This window comes from Nipponia nippon, unplaced genomic scaffold (genome assembly GCF_047370975.1).
Source record: "Nipponia nippon isolate SJK-2023a ecotype South Korea unplaced genomic scaffold, ASM4737097v1 scaffold_31, whole genome shotgun sequence".
Lineage (NCBI taxonomy): Eukaryota > Metazoa > Chordata > Aves > Pelecaniformes > Threskiornithidae > Nipponia > Nipponia nippon.
This window is the reverse complement of record NW_028262349.1, coordinates 5793459-5817687: the sequence shown is the minus strand read 5'-3', so window position 1 is coordinate 5817687 and position 24229 is coordinate 5793459. Positions and strand designations below refer to the sequence as shown.

The window sequence follows — 24229 nt, the reverse complement described above, 5'->3', positions numbered from 1 at the left end:
TAAGAGGAGGGGGAAAACCACCACCAGCAACAATCGGGAGGTCTTAAGAGGACTGCAGCCGCCTTCAAACCCAGCAAGAACGTACGCCGCTGCCTGCGCCCAGGCGATTCCAGCTCCTCTGAACCAGGCTGGGGTCGGGGACAAGAAACACCAGCATCCTGGTGCCCAAAGAAAGCAAGCGGTCTCGTAACAACGTCCTGTTTTGTCATGAAGAATCCAGACTCAGGTGCCTTTACTGAACAGCCATGGCAAGGAGCCACGGGCAGACAAAAAACCACCTCGGGTAAGCAGGTCCCAGGCCGTATGGAGCTGTAGGAGTGACCGCCCGATGCTCCCGGGCGGCCGCACACAGCAAGATGCTCCGTCAGCTAAGCAAGCCTCTGCATTCCTCACCAAACACAGCCTCCAGCTGGTTTGAATCTGCAGCTCCATTAGGAACACACGGCTTGAAGCCAGTATTACACAGATAATTCAGAGGATGTTAATTCAATGATGAGCACCGCGACTCCTTGGCTGGCTCCGGACAGCAAACAACTGTGCCCGTTATCACTGCAATGCCATCGCTAACTTTACTTCAGGGAGGCGTTAAGCTGTCTGAAGCTGGAAAATTTTGGCAGTTCAACAGAAGGTTTGTGAGGGCACGATTCATTCATTTCACTGCATCCTCGACCTACACGACAGCCTCCCTCCCACTCGTGTCCCATCCCCAGATAGGAAACCACCACATTGCTCAACTGGTTCATCATCAGAATAAGAAAAGTAGGACGGTTCGGTTCAAAACTAACAGCATGTCAAAAGGCTTGGGCCTGTCCATCTATTCCCTCGTAAGCAAGAAGAGCCCAACGGCGCTGTCACGCACCGCGCCTGGGAACAGGGCAGCCAAAAAGTTTCTCTACAAGTGGTCGCTCCAGCCTGTTTGGAAGAGAGCAATCGCCAACTGGTCGTTCTGAGCCTCCCCCCTTCCACGCCGCCTGTGCGACAAATCCCTGAACAACCAGATGCATTGAGACTTCCACGTTCTCATCAACCGCCTTCCACTACATTTTCATAAAAGAACGCGTGACAAGGTCGGCAGGAGATTGCCAAATCCTGTCCTAGAATGATTTCCTCACTCGCAGCCAAAGGATACAGACCAGTGGCAGATGTAGCGGGTGTAAATGGGACCCCTCACGTTCTCACCTTCTTGAGAGCTTCAGTCATGTGTCACAAGATGCCATGAAGCACGTGATGGAGCCCATTTGACTCATCACAGGGACTCTCCTGCTTCTACAGGTCCCTGAACAGTTTGCACCCAAAGCTTCCTCTTCACAGAAGGGTTCTACATCCACGTTATCACTGGTTGCAGTTCTGCACACCCGGTTCCTGACTGTGCATGTCTGTACACTCCTCTTCATCACGTCAGACCCATGCTGTGTGCAAGGACATTTACACTTATAGAGTCACAGAATCATTTAGGTTGGAAGAGACCTTTAAGATCATCGAGTCCAACTGCTAACCCAGCACTGCCGAGGCCACCACCAAACCATGTCCCCAAGCACCACATCTCCCCGGCTTTTAAATCCCCCCAGGGGTGGGGACTCAGCCCCTGCCCTGGGCAGCCTGGGCCAGGGCCTGACAGCCCTTTGGGGAAGAAGTTTTTCCCAATACCCAACCCAAAGCTGCCCTGGCGCAGCTTGAGGCCGTTCCCTCTCGTCCCATCGCTTGTTCCTGGGGAGAAGAGACCGACCCCCCCGGCTCCAGCCTCCTTTCAGGCCGTTGCAGAGAGCGATGAAGGCTCCCCTCAGCCTCCTCTTCTCCAGGCTGAGCCCCCCCAGCTCCCCCAGCCGCTCCTCCCCAGCCTTGGGCTCCAGCCCCTGCCCCAGCCTCGCTGCCCTGCTCTGGCCACGCTCCAGCCCCTCTGTGTCCTTCTTGGGGTGAGGGGCCCAGCGCTGAGCACGGTACTTCTCCAAAACCTCTCCTCATACTCACAAAAAACTGGGAGAAGGGTTAGGGAAGGGAAGGTAGGGAAGAGCTACAGCATCTCTCAGCCATTTCCAGTTGAGGATTTCACGGCACGTAAGTGGTATAAACGCTAAAAATGCACCCCAAAAAGCTGAGAAAGGCATAGTGTCCTCCCAGCTGAAAACGTGCTGCTTAACTTTCCCTGCTGCTTTCTTTAAAGCAACTCCCACCTTAAATTTCCTGTATTTGTAATTACCCAAGTTTATTTTGCGTTATGCAATACCATATCAAATGCTTTACAAAAGTCCAGGTAAATGGGAGCTACTGCGTTTTATATATTTATAAAATGTATTTCTTTTTAAAGAACTTCTCAGAGAAACCCACCAAATTAACGACTCCGTGATAAAATCTGTGACAATCTGTGACAAAACGTATTTGAACCATTCCATTTACCTCCCTATCTTTGAATCTGTTATTCATAATTTGAAGCGCATGGCTTTCGAACACCGTTTTAGGCTGTGCCCTGGGGGGACCCAGCCCCCGCAGCGCACGGCCCCTTGGCAGAGGCTGCGGCAGCCTCCGTTCCCGAGGGTCAGCACCCTGCAGGGCTCGGCGCCCTGCCGACTGAACATACCGCATAGCGCAGAGATCGGACCGATGGGGTTACACCTGCCCACGCCACACTCCCCTAACACGCATTTGCCCGTTATTTGTCATTTTCCACTCATAAGATACCACCAGGACTGACAAGTCACTATATTTACTTCCAGGACTCCAGTGCTCCCGGTGCACTTGCACTTAAGGACGCGTCGGTCTCGCCTGCTTTGCCTCCGCTAGCAGCCGTTTCCCTGCAGCTACGCTACGCTTACCACCCACCCTGCTTCGGCCAAATACACCGCGTTCTCCCCTCAGCTCCCTATCCCACCTCGCAGCACCACGAACACCTCCTTCCCTTCTTGATCTTTTACGTGGATCTTTTGCTGCCAACCAGTCCTACCCCACCTCCATTTACTCTTATTTTCCTTTAATATTTTGGGTTGCATTTTTCCCAGTGCAGTTTTTTTTTTTTTTTCTTTTGCCAGGAACATAGACTGACGATTGTACCAGCAAGTTTGACTAAGAAGCAACTCCGACTGTCCTCTACATCCTCCACCTCCTAGTCCCGCTGGTTCCCCCCAACGGCTCCTCAGTTCCCTCAAGCCGCCCAGCTGACGCCAAGCGCCCAAAGGACGTTCGAGGGCATCTTGTGATGGCAGCGCCACTTGAAGCCGCCCCAAGCTCAGCTGTTTGATCCCACCCTCTAACTGCCCCTTCGGCAGCGCTGGTATGTATATCCCCATGGGACTACACGGAAAACGGACCCAGGAACTGATCCAGGTTTAAAGTAACCACTGGTGTGGTTTCTATTACACTTAAGTAAGGCCTACCAAGTGTTTTATCAGCACAAGTAAGATGATGGTGGAGGGCTGGTGTAAGATGCTGGAGATCGGAGCATTTATAGTGACACGATCACCTAAAACCATATCCAGAACTCACCTTTGGAGTCTCCTTTATGTCTGCAATGATATTTGATTATTATTATTGTTTATTTTTTTTAGGACCTGAATATCTAAAAATCCGCTCATAATACAAAAACAGTTTTGAAGCTGTATCACACCATGTCATTTTAATAACCTATTAAGCTTTCACACAGATACGAGTGCTGACGGCACGGAAGCGCAGCCGTTGGAAGGAATTTCTCGTTCAGCTAGCTCCAACACGGAGCAGGCCTTGGCTGGCAGCACAGCTCCAGCAGCAGCAGCGCTGCTCAGCGGGCGAGACAATCCCACTCTAGCACGTATACTACAAAGGACTACAACATTTCTGAGCAAAACCATTTCATCCTTGTTCATATTAGGGCACCGCACCTCTTTTCCTCCTTTGGTTGGTGCAACAAAAAGTTTGCCTAGGATTAGATGACGCTCGCTGTCTTCCCTGAGCAAAGGGGTGAAACGGCTCAGCTCTCCCGCGCCAACGACTCCCTGCCCCACGCCGACACAGAGCGCCAACGCTCCTGCACAGAGTTATTCTTTGCAGAAGGAATGTTTCACAAATTGTGTCAGGCTGCCTTAGTCTCACCAATTAAACAAAAAATCTGTCCTTTTCCCTTTTTATTCTTTCTTGGGTATGACCAGCTTGCATTATTCCCTCACCCAAACCCGGAATGTGCACTGACAAAGGAACTGGGAAATCAGATGCCATGCAGCGGATACTAGAGCTGTTCTTCTGTAAGGTCAGTATTTGTGATATGACCGTGGAGAGGCCAAATTCAGGGCAAACATTCCTTCATCAAGGCCACCAGCAGTCCACCGGCACGCGAGGCTCAAACCCGCCCAGCTGAGCAAGCCGTACGCTGAGACCGGGAGGAAAGCACACAGCTTCACAAGACTTCATCTTGCGCTGCATCTCTTGCACTGCCTTTGAGAATAACTCTGTTTAAGCAACATAAGATGCAAATCAGGACAGCCAGAACGCTTCCTAGGAACCATCACAGCGCTGGAGACCCCGCTGCCCAGGAATAAAACAACTGGTGCAAGTCCTTATAAGCCAGCTGAGTGAGTGAACAAGGCAAAGACATCAAAGTGTGCGGTACCTCAAATCTTAACTTTGCCTTGTTCAGAAAAGAAGCACTTAAGACACTCAGGCAAGGCTTCAATACGTTTTATCTAAGCTAGCACAAGCAGCCAGGACGTCTATCCTGGAATCCAGCGACAGGGTGGGGGGAGCGGGGCCCGGCGGCGCGCCCCAGGCAGTCGTGCTGCGCGCCACGGCACACGCCGTCAGTCGCTGCCATGGCACTAGAATCACAGTCCTTCTTGGAGCCGAATTCTTCCTTCCTCCATTCCTGCAGTAAGAAAGGATTAAAACATTAAGGCCCATGAAATATGGTAAAAACAGAAAGGGGAATAAATGTCGTACAGGTGGCTTAAACCAAAATGAAAATAATTTCAGAAGTCACTGACTCCCGGAGAAGTGACAGCATTTTGTCTCACAGGGAGAAGGGAACGGGAGGTGCTCCCTGAAAAGCAGTGACACTATGCATTACAGGACCACTGCTGAGAAACCTTAAGACACAATATACAGACGTGGCCGTTATCTAGAGTTATTTCAAGGGAAACTTTAGAAAAATCTGGATGTTAAATTTTTACCCAGCTGGAGATTAATTTTGTTGAACTTCCATAGCTTGCTCACCACATCACTGTACTATTGTTATAACTTATAACTATAAAGTTTTACATAAACTTGGATTTTTAAGGAAATACGTCTTTGTGTGAATTACTTCTATACTGTGTAGGCATGTGGAATAGCGTATATGTGCATATACAGCAGATACACAATGCTAATAAATACAATTAACAGAGCATATACGCATTCTAAACAAGCCGTCTCTAAATACAGTCTACACACATTTTAACACACGCATACGCACACAGGCATTACGCGTGTGTGTATACACCCATATAAATGTATACGGACACTGGGTCTCTTGAAAGATGCAAAGCAGAAGGACCAATCTGGGACAGAAAGGTGAAGTAGGATATATGGTCACAAAAACGTTTCAGCCCAAATTTTGCAAGCCTGGTTTGACTGAGCCCAAACCCAGTTGCGCCACGACCCTAGAGAAGCACGCGAGCTTACTTACCGTCGCCGTTCGCAGGCTGCAATACAGCCTCGCAATCCTGAAAGCGCGAGTGCACGCTCCTTCCGCGATACCTGAGCTGGAGCCTACCGAAGTCTATGAGAGGGCAGCAGCTCAGCACTTTTATACTGACTCAACACTGCTCCTAAGGCAAACAACTGCTGCTTTGCTCTCCTTTATGATCTTTCTTTGTAGCATGCACGGGCTGGACTTGGGGGCAGAATCTGTTCCAACACATTCAAACAGAATTTCAGTTAAAGTAAGTTTAAGAGGTTCACCGATATCTACTCAAAGAATATAGGAAGCCCCAAACTCATTTTTATTAAACTCGGTGAAGTTCCTTGTAAGTTCTAGTTTAAGTGGAGAACGTGCTCTTTAATAAGCGCTCCAGCTACAGCTCTGCAGAGAGAAGTCAATCCGTTTGGAAAAGTTCAACAGTTACAGCATTATATACTATCCTTACAATTCAAACAAATAAAAACTGTATTTTAAACTGTGACAAATTGTGTTTAAATTAATTTTGTTGCAAAGAAAAAAAATATTCGCCAATGAGATGTTAGTAGCATTTATGTTCTGACAAACTTGATTCCCATTTTGCTAAATTCACTGCTTCTATACATAAAGACTTTAAAAAAAAAAAGAAAAAAAAAGAAATTACGTCACCGTGCAAAGAGTGAACCACCACCGTTTATTCACCTTCATTCGACTGCACTGATAACCCACGCGCAGGTAAAGGTTACCCCAAACCTTCCACTTCTCCCTTCAGTCTCCTGCTGTCAGCAAGCGACGAGAGCAGCAGGCAGCTTAAGGAAAAGAAAGGGAGCTTCCAAACCCGAGAAGCAAAAGGAGAGGAGACGCTACGGGAGCAGGCAGGGCCCTCGGACACCCCGCCACCGCGCGCGCTGGGAGGCAGCAGGGGAGCGAAGAAGGGAGGGCGGGATGGCGCCAGGCTTCGGGTGCTTTCCTTAAATAGCTTCTCTTACCGCCGCCGCTGGAGGCAAAATCCTGAGCTAAATGCACCACTAACAGGGCCTAGGAGGACATGCTTTACTAATATTTTCCCCACATTTCTTTTTTTTTTTAAAGATAGGAGATACAGAGAAAAATATAAAGACAGGATGAAAGCTTTTCCACCTTGTTTCCTGACATCCCAGCAAGATGGAAATCACTGCAGTTTAACCTTTTTTTTTTCTTTTTCTCCCCTTTCCCTCCCCCAATATTCTGGAAATGAAGGGGGGGAAATTTAACAGTCGGATAGCCCAACAGTCCCCACAGCAGAGCAAGTGGGGGAAGAGTCTAAAGCCTGGGAGGCTATCGGGAATTCTGCAAAACCAGAATCTCCACCTGGGGGTTAATGGGTCTACACACAGTTTTTTGTTTTCCTTCTGAAAAAACAGCCATTTCTGAGAGGGGCCCATACTTCACAGGGCCATGTTTTGTTATTAAGCCTTTTGGTGGTTAATACACGTTTTCCCTCGTGATTTTTCATAGAGGAAAAGCCTGGAAAATACAACGGTGGTCAGAATGAACCTGCAAGAAGTGAATCACGCGAGACTAACGTGGTGGGAGTAAGAACGTAGAAGTCGCCTCAGCTCCATCTAAAGGAAAACCCAGGGAAGGTCTAAAATGCCGCCTGGTGATTAAGCATTCCTGATTACAACGGGTGCTGCACGTTCAATAATCCGTTGTTATACCGGTAGTAACAGAAAATGCTCATTTCTGCTCTTTACCAACTTAGCACAAAGAATAATTCCAATTTGTGAACAGTGCTGGACCGAGCAGTTCCCCTAACAAGAAAAAAATAACTGGAAATTGAGTTTTCCACTGCATGGAGATGCCTGAGCTGATGCAGCATCACCATCCGTTCCATGTTATCATACGTGAGACGCTGGGTTTTTTCTTATTTTACATCCCTTTTCACAGGTAAGTCATTAAGATAAGAGAAAAATCAGAGCCAATGTCTCAACTCAATGATAGTGAGCCCAGCTCTGCAAGAGCTGGATAATTCTGCGACTAAAGGACGCGGCAAGGCACCTGCTGAAACTCAGCAGGAGCTGACTTCAATTTATCAAAGCTTTAAAAACTTGTGTTGGTGAAAAAGGGAGTAACGCTTGAATACAGGCTGTTCAGAGCCAAGGGCAGCATACAGGCTCCTTCCACCTGAAGGGACGTGGGTTCACGAGCGTTTCCCCCGCGGCGGCTAGGCCAGGGCGCCCGTCCCGCCGCAGAGCTGCCGCCGGAGCAGAGCACCCAGAGCACCCTGCCTGACCTGAAGCCCGATGGCTTTCTTGTTCTCAAGAGCTCTCTTCAGAAGTTTCAATACACCTTCAGTACACCTTTCTGATAACAGTGTAGCTAGGCTTTGGGTTTGTTTTTATCGGGATGAACACTGTAAGACGGAGAGAACGACTTTTTTTCCCTGAAAAATAAAAAGGAAATCGTGTGCCTTCTTTTAATTCCATCTTTCTAACAAGGCTACAAGCAACAAAATCTTTAGCGGCGTAAGTTTGGTTAGCCTATTCATGAACACAGTTCAGATTCTTCTGAAAAAAATGTCAAATTCCAAATTGCACAATAATAATCCAATGCCTGCAGGAAAAAAAAGACAAAATATGAACAATTAAGTAAAAGCCTAATTCTATTTTGAAGCACATCACCTCTCATCATGGGTCACTTAAAAACATCATGAGTATGTTCCAAACAAGTACTCAACAAAAACAGGAATGAACATGCGGCAAAAGTACAAAACTCCTTTGCACTACTGACAGATCATTTCATTTAACACTAGCGTAAAATATCGAGGCGTCGTTTCATTTAATTTTGAAAACACCATGTAGAAAACAATGCTCATAATTCCATCCACAGGATTCTACAAAGCTGCTGCTTCGTTCCATAAATCTAAACTGTTTCAATATGAAAATCCCAATTTTTCAAATTGCTCAAAAATCCTTGCAGACAATTTCCAAGCACTTGAATTGAAGCACAACCAAAGTATGAACTTGGTACATTTTTGTAGTTATTTCTAAAATAAGTTAATTTACATAAGTAGTCTCAAAATAACACAATGGGATTCAACTTCATTTTAGACATTTGGAAAGCAGTGTCATACTTTATTTAAAATAAACCCATGTAAAAACAAAGTTTAAATGAAAATGGTACCTGAAAAATAAATTATTTGATATAAAACAAATCAATAACTTAAAAACACACTAAATATACAAAATGTTTAACCATATACTATACAGTATGGAAAACAATTGATAAAACCTTCTGTCCCACAAACAGATTAATTTATAAACAAAAGATTACATAAGTTAAGGGAAATTAAATCAATAAAAAGACTAGAAGTACAGTATTATTCAAAATTACTGGTCAAATAAAGGTTTATCCCAACTTATGTTTCAAATGTCTCAAGTCATTTTCTTCTCAATGACCAAGTGAAAAAGTTCAGCTGTACCACTGAAAAGTTGCTCAAAAATGTTTAAAAATAAGGAACAATAGTATGAGAATAAAGGTTCTGAAACGTGAACACAGTAGCAATTTTTCGAGGTTTCAGGTGGCAGTTCTACTAGCACTGATTTTCCATCGTTACCAGCAAAAAGAATTTAAGTGCTGAAAATTCCACTCAACAGAAAAATATTTCTAGTTCGACCTTTGTCCGTGTGTTCCTAAGTGCGATATGTAACAAATAACCGCGGCAAGACCCAAGAAAACAACAGGATTTAAAGTCAAACCCACTCACTGGGTGTCGTGTTTTGCTTTAGAGATCATAAAGGCTTCAACGGGTTTTTAAATCATGCAGAAGGAGAAAGCGACACTTAAGTTTCGTTCCGTTTTACTACGTAAGACTACTACCAAAACCCAATCACAAAGTGACGCTGTACCTGATTAATCTAAGAGCAGACACTTTTAGAGGTTAACGGCAACTTTCGATTCTGCCGGCTGCGGCGTGGCGAAGTCGCACCATCCACAGGCAAGAGGCAGGGAACTGCGCCCCTTTTTATGAACTCCACGTTTTTTTGAAATTCATAAGGAGAAAACCAATGAAGTATAAAAACCAGAGAAAATAAACGCTAGCCTTTTGATCTTCAGAGTGATCGGTTCTATTGTGCCGAGTATCCGACATTGAGAAGTGCAGAGCTACCTTAGAGGAACTTGCCTACGGCACAGACTCTTCTGCTTCCAAATACAGAGAATTCAAGTACCGAGGGTGACAAATTCAGTTCTTGACAAAAAACCCAAGTGCAGCTCCACTAAGGGAGCTGTGTTTTCTTACGCTAAATGTGAATTTGGTCCCTGCACTCTAAAGCTATTCTTAGGAGCCTAAAAGTAGAAATGTTACAATAAGGTGCTTCACTGACAGCGGTACAAATTCCCTCATTGTGGAAGTCAAAAATAGGGTAACCTTCTGAGAAAGGCAGCATTAGGACAAATTGCTCTGTATTTGACTTCTGTGGTTGAACCATGAGATCACCGTCAGTAGTTTACAAAAAGCCATATGTTAAAAAACCTCCCACAAACCCTAACATTTTGCAGGTGGATGTATCAGAGGACCTACTTGCAATAAACAGTTTATTTTCTTAGAAGACCTGTTTCTTTTGTTAAAAAAGTAAACGCGGGGACATTCTCCAAGTTGTTGTATTTTTTTTTTTTTACATATGTAACTATAAACTATCCAAAAAGTAACTTTAGTTATTACAGTTTAGAATACACTGAAAAAAATCTCTCCTGAAATATTTGAAGAATCTCTACTTTATTGACCTTACCCAGAACATTAAAGCAACAGAAAATTATAATAAATGTTTAAGGACCCTTAGGGACTATTCATTTCCAAAACTTAACATTCAAAATAATGGATCACCTTTACAGTTATTTCATCATTTTGGTTTTAACTGCTGAACATTCTTTCTATAAATGTAGCTATGCCAATTTTTTTTTTTTTTTTTAAAGATTTTTAATTGCTTTGTATGAACAGCATTACTACAACGTTCAATGCCCCTACAAAAATAGGTGTCCTCTCCATACTGACACCCTTTGGTCACCTGGACAAACGCAGTGACCACAAGCTGAGCAACTAGGACTCACTGCAGTGAGAAATTTATCCTCCTTTAGTGACTCGTGTATCTCTGAATTTTCAGTGGTTTTCATGCTATCGTGATACAGTTGTAGCGCAAAAACACAACCAACCAGAGGGAAGGAAAACGATGTGTGGACACACACCACTACGGGGCCGCTGCTCTGGACAGTGGTGTTTCCTGACTTCTCCTTCCAGGCTAAAAGATGGATCCTCAAGTCCTTCTCAGTCCCAGATCTAGAGCAGAAGTGAAGGGATTGGCACAAGCTCGGCACGGGAGGCAACATTAACTGCATTGGCTCGGTTCCCCTCCCTCTACACAGAAGAGTGGAGCACAGCATCTCAAGTAAACCAAACTTTGTGATGACGTAGCTTGAAGAACAAAATAAATTCAATGCTTTAGTATACAGGCACCATCTAAAATGGAATCACGAGAGAAGTAAACGCGCTAAGCTGCGTTGATTCTGCTCATGTTTATAGCTTTTCTGACGCTGCCATCTCCTCATCTGAAGGATCTGTACTTGCCTCCGCCAGCTTATACAAAGTACACAGCAGCATTAGACTTTCCTTTTCTGCATCTCCTGTGAAGTTTCCCTATCTGCAAATGGTTAACAGAAGGTTTGACCTGTGATTAGGCTTGTGGCTAGCTTTCTGCACAGGGGTGAATTCCACTCATAGCAGAAATCTGGGAAGCAAGTGTAAGTTACTGAGCAGGAATAAAAACTTATTAATAAATCAACAGACTGGAAAAGACCAAGTCTGAATAAAGCCTTCAAGGAATTTTCATTTTGACAAAACTTTTTTTTTCTTTTTTTACATACTAAGAAAACCTCCATTTTTTTTATTTTTTTTTTTTTTTATTCTGTACAAACACACCTAAAGCCCAGAACGTCTTCAGAGAAGTTTGGAGGTGGTCTTCAACCACAATCAGGACAGTTTTGCTCTTCACTAAGCATTGTCTCGTTTTAGAGTGAAACTCCACAGTCTTACAAAGAATGAAGACCGCTCAGGTGCAATTTTGGAAGCAGCCCCGTCACAAGTGTGTTTAGCAGCCATGCCTTGGCCTGGTAAGAGCCTTCCTGAAGCACCAGATACAACAAATATTTGAAAAAAAAGTGGAGAAAAGGATAGGTACCAAGTAAGGGCAGCAGAGCTTCCCTTTCAAAAGAAATACCAAGATAAAACAAAGTGATTCTCAAGCTAAAAGTGAGAAAGCAATAATTGAAGTAACACCAGACATTCAACAGCTGGTAAAATTTCCTGAAAAATATAATTGGCTTAACATTCAAAGTCCTGAAGGCTGATCAAGTCCCAACACACGATCCTGCCCTCGAACAGTAAGCCTTTTGATTGCCACAGAAGCCAAGGCTCAAAGGTGACTGATTTGCGGACCCCTTCCAAAGGAGATGGCTCCCGGCCAGCACAGGGTGACGCCACCGGAAAGAGCCACAGGAGAAAGGCCAGTTTCTGCCGAAGTGCTAAGCATTCGCATGCAAACAAGTCCTCTCGTTGTGAAAGCAAGTGAGTTTTGGACACAAAGCAAACAGGTCCATTTGACAAGAGAGCCCGGCTGAAGCCCGACAACAGTACCACTGGTGTTCCCGTTTGGATTCCCAACTGGCTGATCTTCAGCTCCGAGGCTTGCTACCCTGACCGTAAGGAGATGGATGAAAAAGCCTTCTCTCCCCTTTTCTTTTCAAACACAGGCAGATAAACTTCTCATTCTGTCACCATATTTGCCTGCCTGATCAAATAAGTGTAAAAAGGGAACGGTGTTGCCCAAATGGCAGGTTCACGAAAGCCAGACTGATCCCTTCAGAAATGCTGGCACAAAAGCCCATGCCCTGTCCCCAGAGACATCGTAATTCTCTCCGACATCTACACACAAGAGCCTGCCATAGCAGCATGGCCATAGCGATGTGTTTCCATCGGGAACTCTACCTGATCCTTCAGGAGCAGGTACCTGGGGGTGTCCTGCGAGGCTTCTAACCTCTTCTAAAGGACCCCAAGGCATTCCCATCGCAGCCGTTCCCTGTAGCACATCTCCAGCATGGACCATCAAATCCAGGTCTTTAAGATCTGATCATCACGTCCTAATCCAGCAACCACGACTTTCCAGTATTCTCCACCTTACTGAGCCCACTGCATCTCCTGAGGAATGTCGGAGGCCTCCGGTTTGAGACGGGCCTTTGGTTTTACAAAGATCTTGTGAGCACTGAGACAGAAGCGTCACCTGAAAGAAACACCTATATTTCATCAAATTAAAAGGATGAAAAGGCAGAACATATCCACAGTTTTTCTAAACTCCATGAGGATTAAGAGGCCAAAACCTCTCTTCAAACAGCTACGTTCAAGGGAGAGCTTCAAAGGAGGGTACGCTGGATGACGGGATAAGGAAACCAGTTGCTCGTACCCTTTGGTTAGAAAAACTGCTGGTGGAGTACTTGTTGTTAGAATTTAGTTTCCACTTCCAGAAGTTTCCTTTTGGTCTTTACTACTAGGATGCACGGACTATCGTAAAACCATCGAGAACACATACACATTTTTTTCTTGACTTCAGCTATTTATGCCAAGTATTTTCTGACTGTTAGAATGGTGCAGACCATACGCTGCTTGTGGTACCAGCTCCTGACAGGCTAGCAGGATTTTGTTTCCTCTCTTCCCGCCTCAAGCAGCAGCGCTTTCCGCACGTCAACTGCCTGGGAACTATTTCCAGAGCAACTATCAAAGGAAGCTGGGATCAGATGTTTCCTAAAAGAGACGTTTTCATACCCCTACTGAAACAATATCCTGCATTTCCTTCTTATTTAGGAAAGAAGGAGAGATGGAAAAATAGGGAAGCAGTCAGATGACAGCGATGACAAAAAGCCGCCAAGAAAAGTTTTTTTAAAACAGTGACGGCTAGTGAACTCACGGCAGCGTGCCGCCGATACGGCTGCAATGGCCAGCATGCCTGCCATGATTACTGATGCCAAGTCGTACATAGGGTGTCATTTGTTGGAAGTCCGAACCCCCGTCTAAATGCTGTGATAAAACAGCAACTCCCATTTAGTTTGAAAATTAATCTTGTATGAAATAAGGCAAGAGAGAATGACAAGAAATTGGAAACGACTGCAGACCCGCTCCTGTGGAAGAGGATAGCGCGAGGTTAAGAGGTGATGGGACACAGTAAAAGGACTTCTCTATACTACGCAGTTCTAACTCGAGAGAAATCCCCTGAATGCTTCTGAAGCTCTCCTCGTATACAGAAAAGAAGTATTTGTTGAAGTGATAAATGGGTGATGATAAATTGGTGGAAACATCTGGAACAGACACTGGAACAGACAGCCGGAAAGCACACTTTGGTGGGTTGGAGCCGGTGGGTTGCTTCGTGACAGCCACCGTTTTATGGTGGCTTCTCAAAAGAACTTCTCAAAAGATGGTAGAGTGAACAGGACTGGCAGGAAAGGCAAGGCTGAACGTATTAATAGCAGAAATCCCACTTACATTCACTGCACACAAGCTGAAAAAGAGTGGGAGGCTGCCCGCTCTGCCACGGCCTATCTCTACGGCTTTAAGTATGCCACAGGCAGTTCCACAAATATCGGCAACAGCATTTCCTAGACAGCGCTGAAGGTACAGAGATGGGCAGCTCGTTCAGCCGCTCTTCAGCGGCAGCACGCAGAGGTGCTGCTGCAGACTCCTTTGGGCTGCGCAAGACCGCAGATCCTACTGCAGGAAGGAGAGAAACACTTGCGAGCACGGGGCAAGGTCAGCTGGGGATGTAGCGATACGAGCAGGCAGCATGGAACGGCCTCTGGAATTTGAAATTAAACTTTGGGACTGGTAGAGGTTCACACAAAAAAAGGAGACACTGCAATAAAACTGCCACTCTCCCCGTTTTCGTGTTTGCTCTACCTTCTGGCAATCGAACACGGACACCAGACCTGCAAGTTGCTCTAGCCGTGCACAGCACCCTTACGCAGCCTTTACCAACAGAGCAATCCTTCCCAGGTTTCCTACCAAAGACCACCTGCAGGGTTACACCACTCTGCGGCACACAGTTTCTATGCGACAGATTTCTCGTAGCGCTCTTGTTTCACAACCCTTTTTCTTCTACTCATCTGGCAAAGGAGTAACTTAAAACTCTGAAAGAGGAACTACGGTTCTTTAAAACAACCCTCTTGGAAAGCTGGACACTTTGTGCAATACTTAGCAAAAAAATAACAGAAAATAAAAAACAAAACAAAATTTGAGCAAAACAAAATCAAATTTAATGTTCTTAAATGCAAAAGTAAAAACAAACAAAAAACACAAAAAAGCAAAAGAAAATTAACAGAAACAGAACAACTCAAAGTTTCAAGGCAGTCTGCAGAAAACTTGGGGGATTCATCTTTAAATCTACAAATCAAAGGGGTTTTTGTTAATATCTAACTTGCAAGTATTAAGTACTTTTCTGCTGAGTGTTCAATAAGTAAAGCTAGTTGTCAAAACAAAATCCTATTAAAATAGAAAAATCTAGCACTCATTAGAAGGGATGCGAGAAATACAATGCTCAAATGTTTATAACTGGTTTTTTTCTTTACAAAATAGAACTACCAAAGGAATTCAAACTATAATGATCTTTGAAAAGGAGTAAGTATCTTGCTGCATTATAATGTACCAGTAAGTAGTGCACCATGCATTAAATATTTGGACAGAAGAGATTCAGGTTGATAAAGTAGCAACATATATTCACACTCTCTTTCTGGAGTTTCATTTTGACTCTGAAATCTTCCCGGAGTTTCTTTGAAACTCTTTGGTCCATTCCTATTCGAAAGTGGGCTTTAAAAGTAATGTTTCTAAAACCTTTGAATTTGACAGCTTGGCCACTGCTCAGTGTGCAACTTACCTCATCAATGGTGTTAAAAGTTATGCTGGCATGCTACTACTTACAAGACCTTGACTTTAAAAAGCCTAATCCTCGACTATATACGTAGCAATGAATATTAATTGATCACACAATGTACTGTCAACTAAAACATTAGTATTTCTCAACTTTTCTTCCATACTACTGAGGCTGGGGTAGAGAAGGTCAGGGGAATGGGTAGGAAAAACAACAACATAAAAAACAAGAAAATTAATGAATTCAGCCTGATATTTTTCAGAAAAATTCCAGTTTTTGCAGACAACATTCAATGGAACAAATGTTAGTCTCATAAGTGAAAGCATGCTTCAATTTTACCACCATCCAGAGGGTCTAGTTAATGCAATCTACTTAAGATTTCAGGGGATTTTTAACATGTTTTAAATGAAATAACTTAAAGGAACTTAAAATTGGTCTAACATTGTGGGATTTCAAACATTTGAACATGTCAGTTGCATCCCAGAATATAAAACCTTTTTCACTTCTCATTTAGACTAAGACAAACACTTGTGAAAATTGGCGCAAAATGAGTTTTACACTAACAAAAATGTTTCAACTTCTGTCACTCAATTATCTATTCCATACAAAAAGCACGAGCAAGTTATTTGTGGGACTTGTTGGTTTTGAAGGAAACCTGTAAGATTTTGTCCCCCAGGCGGTAGCCATTAAGACTTGCTATGGCCATTGCAGCTTCTTCATAGTTTGTCATGGTCACAAAACCAAAACCTTTGCACTTGTTGGTGTTGAAATCTCGAATAACTTTCACATTGGTAACCGCACCAAAGGGGCCAAACATCTGCCAGAGGATTCCCTCATCAGCATCTTGACCAAGGTTGTAGATGAAGATACACCAGCCAGAAGATGCGTTTCCTGGAACATTTACACCAGAAAGCCCACTCATGTGATCTACACCCATAGGAGAGAACCTAGCGAATAAAAAGCACAATATTTCATGTAAAAGTTCAATTCAATTAAGCAAAGTAACTTGAATGGGAAGCAACTGAGAATGAATATTTTTCTACATGGACATCAAAACCGCCAGAAAGAAATGTTTCCCCATTCAAATTGACAATCAAATTGACAGCTGCCAGGAAAAAAAAAAAAGTTAAGTATTCCAACTACTTTATCAATAGGGAACTATCCTGAGAAACAGGCAGGCAACAGAACAGTTGCAAGGCAAGATTACGTGATCCCCTTCACAGGGGACCCAGCTCAATCTCTGCAACTCAGCTAGGCTGTTAGGAGTGCTCCGTGGCATCAGTGCAGAATTGCTCCGGTGCGGGTAGCAGGCAACACCTCCCCAGAGGCCCCGGCTGGCTTCGGTCGCCCTCGGGCATCTCCCACTTATTTCACTCAAGGAGTTTGCATCCTATATCCTCCTTTTCTTGCCTCTAAAATAGCACGTTGGGAACTCTTAAGCCAAAGGGTTTCTTTGGGATTTGCTGGGGGGGGGGGGGGAAAGGAGGGGATGGTTTGGTTTTAGGAGTGGGGATTGCGTGTATTAATTTAAATTTCTTTTTTTTGTGGAACAGAACAAACCTACTCCCTTTTCCACCATAAGGCAGCAGGTGCAGGCAAGCACTCCCAGCACCAGCAGGCTACTAAAGAAGCCACAGTCATGCATACTCGCAGCTCTTAGGCAGCCAAGGAAATATTAGCACTTCCTCAGTCGATTCTCAGTAGCTGGGATGCCCCACGTTTCTGGCTACAGAATTTAAATCTCAGGGGTTTATTCCTCAATACCAGTTATGCAGATATTCTAGCTGCACTAGCTTTCAAACATCAAAATAGCAAACTACATTTAAGTACACAGTTTTACAATTTCAGTATGCATGTGTGTTTTCTTCTCATTAATTTTACACCAACTTCATACTAGGAAAACTTATCTGACTTTACTGAACTGGGTTTTTTAACTCACCTACCCGCTCTTCCTAAGCCCTGCCTCCTGCATAGTACCCCAGCAGTACTTATGCATAACCAAAAGCAAACCCCCTCTCCTTTTTATGTCTTGCTTTGTATTATTTTCTTTTCTCCTATAACCCACATCTCTAATTCCCCTTTGTTCTATTTCTGGTCTCCATCCTAGAAATTCAAAGCTTCAGAATATTTTAATGCAATATTACGGTTGCACAGGTAAGCACTCAAAGGTCAGGAAATGTGAAAGTTAAGGTAAGAAACTCAATTTGATCCCTTGTGCTTATGTATTATTTAAAAAATGTGAGGTCATGTGATTGTAGAAATATAATTATACTATACCAGGGGTTCCCAAACTGTGGTGTACCACTGGTGATATGCAAACCACTTAAAAGCGGTACACGTGCTGCTCTCTGCCAAGAACATGGCGGTGGCAGTTCCTGATTCTCTGCTGACCTGGAGAAAACAGGGAACGGATGTCTGGGCAGTGAACGCTGCATTAAGTGCCAAACACTTCCCCACTGACTTTTGCTTGCCCTGCACAAAGATAGGAGCTGCTGCTGTCTTTATATAGACGGGAGGGCTCACGGCAAGGTGTAGCAGAAGGAAGGGGAGCAGAGCCGCAGCAGCACGCACGCAGACGCAGGGCAGCCAGCTCACGTTCAGCGTGGCACTTCGGTTGATGCACTCACACAAGAGACCCACTCAGTCACCATCTCCCCCACCCCAGCCTCTCCGCTGCTCAGAGCTCCTTTCCTCGGACCCCTGAGCTACCAGACCCTCCCGTACCCGGAGCAGGGGGAGTCCTGGCGGCACAGAGCCCTTCCCCTCCATCGCACCTGAGCTGCCGCTGCCTGCCTGCCGTCAGCCAGCGCCTGCCTGGCTCAGCCAGGCTGCAGCCCAGCCGGCTGCCTGACGCTGGTGTTTCTAGAGCACAGTGCGGACACACCGGAGCTCGTGCTGCACGTACTCACTGCCGCTGCCACTGTTGGCCAGCCCCAAGCAAATCCAAGTTTGGGAATCCTTGTACTATAGTAAAACTGAAAAAGCAGTTAAGAGTATCAGAATGTGAATGAAACGCACTGATCCGCGTGATCTGATGATTATGTGACATAACTACTATTTCTTTTGCTTTTATATAAAAATGTTCCTGTGTTTGCATGTTTTATACGCTTACTTTTTCTGACACACACCTTCAGCTCTGTAGCTTCTTTCCATTTGAGTAATGACCTGGTAGGATGTATTTATCTCAATATCTGGAAAGTTTTCATCTCAACAGATCACCAGTCTTGGGTTCCTGCTCACATGTACGGGGAGCAGAAAAATCACTAAGCTCAGAATTGCATGACGTTGGTTCCAGCAGTCAGTGTAGCTCTGAACCTGCTTGCTACGAAGCCTCGGGCTCTGCCCACAAGCCCAGATCAACAGTACATCAAGGCTGGGAAACACTTGTAGAAGAGCAGCTGGGGGTTGAATGCAGGAAGGCAACAAATCTAAATACATATTACAAGCAAAATAATTTAAAATACCTCTGTAAGTAACTCTGCAAGTACCTCTGTTCTTTGGATACACTAATTTTCAAACAGATTCTCCTCTCTTCCCACTTTGACTCACAGAAATGTTACAGGTTTATTAAAAAAAAAAAACACCACCAAAAAAACAAAACCAAAACAAACACAGGGTAAAAATAGCCCTAAAAGACTTGAAAAGTCATTTCAAAAAAACAAGCATAGGAAATACCACCTCACACATAATATCCCTCTTACCCAGATCTAACATGGTTCTAAAGCGAAGCTATACTTTGCAAGTTCACATGAAAAAGAAACCTTTAACAGAAGTTTCTGGGTGGTTAAAAAGCAACCACCAAAAAAGAAATTTGCAAAGGTGACAGTAAACGTGGTATAGGATCAGACTTGCATCCACCTGGAAGCATCGCACAGAACGTCTGGCACGAGCGAGAGCCCTCAGGCTGAGCAGAGCAGGCTCCTGCTGCGATCCCGCTGCCCCGGTAAATCCCTGCGCCCATCCTGGCCCGAAGATCTCTCGGTTAGCCTGGGATAACGGCCTGCCCGCGGCCGGGCACGGAGCGGCCGACGCACAATACATCGCTGTCCTACAGGAAAAGATCTTTCTGACCACACGGATTTAAAATGACTCTTGGGAAGTTATACTTATGAAAAGACTGACTGATCTGGGCAAACAACACTAAAGCCCACAGAAATCCACGACGTTTCAGAGAAAACTTTTTAAAAATCCCATTAATGCTGTAATTTGAACGATCTCAGTCTTATCATACTTAATGCTGGTGTCCTCATTTTTGTTGCATTTCTTTTTATGCTGTCTCTTCCACATTGCTTTTTTCAATCCTCCCTAAGCATCAGTAGATGATGATATCTATGGATGCTTCTTTTCAGTCACGCTAGCCTCAAAACTCCGAAGTCTTGTGACTTTAAGTAGCAACGCTATTTTTATTTTATTGTAATCTTTTTCACTTCATAAGCTTCTCATTTATATGAATGACCTTTTGCTCTACTGTTAAGAGACAGGCTGCTTCATTTAATAGATTCTGGGATTATTTTAACACACCAGAGGACAATCTCAGGAGTGACATTCCTAAATGAAGTTTATTTTTAGTTCTATGAAAGTCCTATAATTTTTTTTTTTCTGAATTCTTTTCACTGCAATCCGAGAACAGCTACATGCAGCGTCACAGGTGGGGGCAATCCCACAGCTTACCTCATGCTGATAAGCTGCAATATTATTTTTAGTATTAGCCTATGTTGCCTTCGCACATGAGCTTGGCATCTTTTTAGTTTTGAACAGTTTCACAAAGAGAGGAGTTCATCTACACTGACACTGTTCGTGCCCACTGTTTTCTCCACAAGCCCCTTTTTCTCCTATACCCTGATACAGATAGGAACGATCTACTGTGTACAGAACAAGCCTTGGTGAGTATCCAGTGATACAGGCTTTAAGCCTGAAATAAAATTAAGAGAGGTATTAAAAAGGTATTCAATCAAAACAGCCACATATCAGAGAGCAGCAGCAATCGAAATAAGGGGTTTCGGTACCCCATTCTTCTAGAACGTGGATGAAAAGCTACTCTGGACGAAATGTCGTCTTCTGTGGCATTCTCAACACAGACAACTTGCATCCAAATTACAAATTGGCTTAAAAGTTGAAAATTTAAACAGTTTCACTGGAGTGAAACGAAACAGATGCGTGGGAGCTGGCCAAGCAAATTGTCGGTGACAGGGTTAAACGCTCTGGAGTCTTCTCACATTTCCACATGATCAAAGAATTATCGACAAATAACAGCTCCCCTTCAGGCATTTTGGACTAAGTCACGGCCCCTGCTATCAACAGACGTATGCCCATTAAAAGAAGTGGAAACTGGCTCCAACCCTGAACAAGTCTGAAAGCAAAACCAGCTGAACTGGGAATATTCTCGAGATTTGAAATAGCATTCTTCTAGCCTAAAGCTCTGGCGACCTGTAAAAGCATAGGACTTGCAGGGACTTTGGCCAGCCGTCTCAAGCTTTAGGAGCTAACTGCTCAGTTTCATCAGAGTCCAACACCTGAAGATCTGCTTATTATTCTGTCTAAGTAAACAAATCTTGTACCGAAAAGAAACCCTTGCCCCAGATGTTTTATCTATCCTCCAAACCCAATCCCATGCCGCAGGGTCATTCCTTCTGGATGGAAACAGGGAGCGCTTTGGAGCAGGTCTCAGAATTAGCAGGCCGAGCCAGCGCTCCAGTGGGACAAGGCATTAAGACCAATTCCACAAATACCACAGGGACTACAAAGGATTAACTGAACATTAAACAAAGGGTCTGAGCGGTATCTGTAGGAAATTAATAATTATAAATTAGAGATACTAAAGGCTTAATCCCGGATTTACAGGGATATGATGGAATGAGATGAAGTGTAATCAAAATGTCAGTTTAAGTATTCGACCTCTACGTAGCAGAGACCACAACTGTAATTTATACAGACTGTGAGCTCTTTGGAAGCAGCTTATCCTTTCATCATGTTTTGTTCACTACACAAAACAAACAAGACTCAGTCCAAGCGAAGGTTCCTAAGCTTTACCACAGTATGAATAATTATAACTCATTAAGTTCAGCATCAAATTAAGGAAGACTCACTAGAAAAACTTGCAGTTAACACCGAAGGTGGGAAGAAAAATAAGAAGGGCTGTGGGATGGTGCCTGTTGTGCATACAGGTACATATGTGCCTGCACGCACGCGTGACTGAGGAAAGGAAGTTTTATAAAAAGTGCAAGTTCTTGCAAGTCTGTGACAAGAGACGAAGAGAGATGGACAGTTCTTGTCTTCAGCTGGTGAATCTTGTCTCCACAGCGTATTCATAACAGCACGGCTTAACCCAGAATTGCTCTATTACTCTATTGATCTATTACCTCTGCCAATCTGTAGGACCTAAAAATCTTCAGCTCCTTCTCCATCAGCAAGCCTGTAACTAGGAGCAGAAGTTGGCCAAAATGTGGTGACAAATGAGCACTGGGCACAGTCAGCTTGAGTGGACGTGGTTACCACAGAAGCAGGAATGGAACAGAGAGACAGAATGTTTTCTTTTACCTTATCCCCACTTGTGAAAACTCATGCCTGCAGAAACATAAGAAATGCACGCAAATAACATTAATGATGCTCTTAATGGTACAATAAAAGAACAATGAATGAACCAAAGTGGAACTGAACAATGACGAGGACGATGGCTCATCTAGCTTGGAGGAGATGCTGAGGTTAAGTCGGCCTACGCCCTGCATCAAAACAGCTTCCACAAAGGAAGAAAGACGGGCATTGCCATAGGAGAGACTCTCCTGAGAGGAACAGAAGGCCCAAGACGCAGACTGGACCCACTTCTTAGGGAAGTCTGCTGCCTCCCTGGGGCCTGGGTTAAAGATGTGAAGAGAAAGCTTCCTACCCTGGTACGGCCCTCAGGTTATTATCCATTATTGGTTTTTCAGGTAGGCAGCGATGAAGTTGCTACAAGAAGTCCAAGGGCAATCAAGAGACTTCAGGGCCTTGGGATGACTGGTTAAGGGATCAGGAGCGCAAGCAGTGTTCTCGATCCTTCCAGTTGCAGGGAATGATGAGGGAAGACGCAGGAAGACTCAGCAGATCAATACCTGGCTCTGAGCCTGGTGTCTCCAGCAAGATTTCGGGTTTTTTTGATCATGAGTCAAGCCTGTGTCACCTGTGTCAAAGGGGGAAAAGGATCCTTGGACAGGAGATAGCAGGGCTCATTGAAAGAGCTTTAAACTATATTGGAAGGGGGAAAGGGATAAAACCAGGCTCACTAGAGATAAGCCTTGGGGCAGCACACCAATGTTTGAGGGACGGTGTGCTAGCGAGGCCCTTCTGTCTGCCATCTCAGTGGAGGTAAGGGATGGAGATCTGTGCGGCAGCAAAGATGCAAGGGCTATGGATGTGTTAGAAACCATGGAAGCACCTGAGAACGGTCACGTAGGAATCAGGGCTTCTTCCCCCAGAAAGGTGGTAGGAACAACAGCCCAACTGAAGCACAGCTACGCCAATGCACATAGCATGGGCGACAAACAGGAGGAGCTGGAAGCCACTGTGCAGCCCGAAAACTATGACATAGTTGCCATCATGGAAACAGGGTGGGATGACTCGCACAACTGGAGCGCTGGGATGGACGGCTGTAAACTCTTCAGAAGGGACAGGCAAGGAAGCAGCAGCGGTGGGGTAGCCCTTTATGTTAGGGAGCATTCTGACTCTCTAGAGCTTAACGATGGTGACGATAGGGTTGAGTGTTCATGGGTGAGAATCGGGGGGAAGGCCAACAAGGCAGATATCATGGTGGGAGTCTGCTACAGACCACCCAACCAGGACAAAGAGACAGATGAAATATTCTATAAGAAGCTGGAAGAAGTCTGACGATCAGTAGCCCTTGTTCTCATGGGGGACGTCAACTTACCAGATGTCTGCTGGAAATACAACACAGCAGAGAGGAGACAGTCCAGCAGGTTCCTGGAGTGTGTGGAAGACACAGCTGGTGAGGGAGCCAGCTAGGGACGGCGCCCGCTGGACCTCTTGTTTGTGAACAGAGAAGGCCTGGTGGGTGATGCGATGGTTGGAGGCCATCTTGGGCACAGTGATCATGAAATGATAGTTTTCAGTTCTCAGAGAGGTAAGGAGGGGGACCAGCAGAACGGCCACCTTGGACTTCCAGAGAGCAGACTTTGGCCTGTTCAGGAGCCTGGCTGACAGAGTCCCTTGGGAGGCAGCCCTGAAGGGCAAAGGAGCCCAGGAAGGCTGGACAGTCTTCAAGAAGGAAACCTTACAGGCGCAGGAGCAGGCTGTCCCCATGTGCCGAACGACGAGCCGGTGGGGGAGAAGACTGCCCTGGCTGACCAGAGAGCTTTGGCTGGAACTCAGGGAGAGAAAAGAAAAAAAAAGAAAAAAAGAAAAAAAGAAAAAAAGAAAAAAAAAAGAGCATTTATGACCTTTGGAAGAAGGGGCAGGCAACTCAGGAGGACTACAAGGGTGTTGTGAGGTTACGCAGGGAGAAGATTAGAAGGGCCAAAGCCCAGCTGGAACTTAATCTGGCTGCTGCTGTAAAAGACAACAAAAAGCATTCCTATAAATACATTAGCAATAAAAGGAGTGCTAAGGAGAGTCTCCATCCTTTACATCCTTTATTGGATGCAGAGGGAAACAGAGTGACAAAGGCTGAGGACAAGGCTGA

General features: G+C 44.8%; 1 protein-coding gene across 11 annotated transcripts in view; it reads right to left on the bottom strand.

The window, feature by feature from the left end:
- Positions 1–5850: 5850 nt before the first annotated feature.
- ELAVL1 (ELAV like RNA binding protein 1) overlaps positions 5851–24229 on the bottom strand; it is a 57520-nt gene continuing 39141 nt past the window's right edge. For 2 of the 11 annotated variants that reach the window (XM_087769421.1, XM_087769420.1), the window contains exons 6-8: positions 23459–23914; positions 17836–17949; positions 14925–16505 (exon numbers count right to left, since the gene is read on the bottom strand). In XM_087769421.1, coding sequence (XP_087625547.1) covers positions 16181–16505; positions 17836–17949; positions 23459–23914 — 895 coding nt within the window. In that variant the 3' untranslated portion in view covers positions 14925–16180. The other 9 variants (XM_087769422.1, XM_087769430.1, XM_087769424.1 and 6 more) reach the window with 9 other exon arrangements.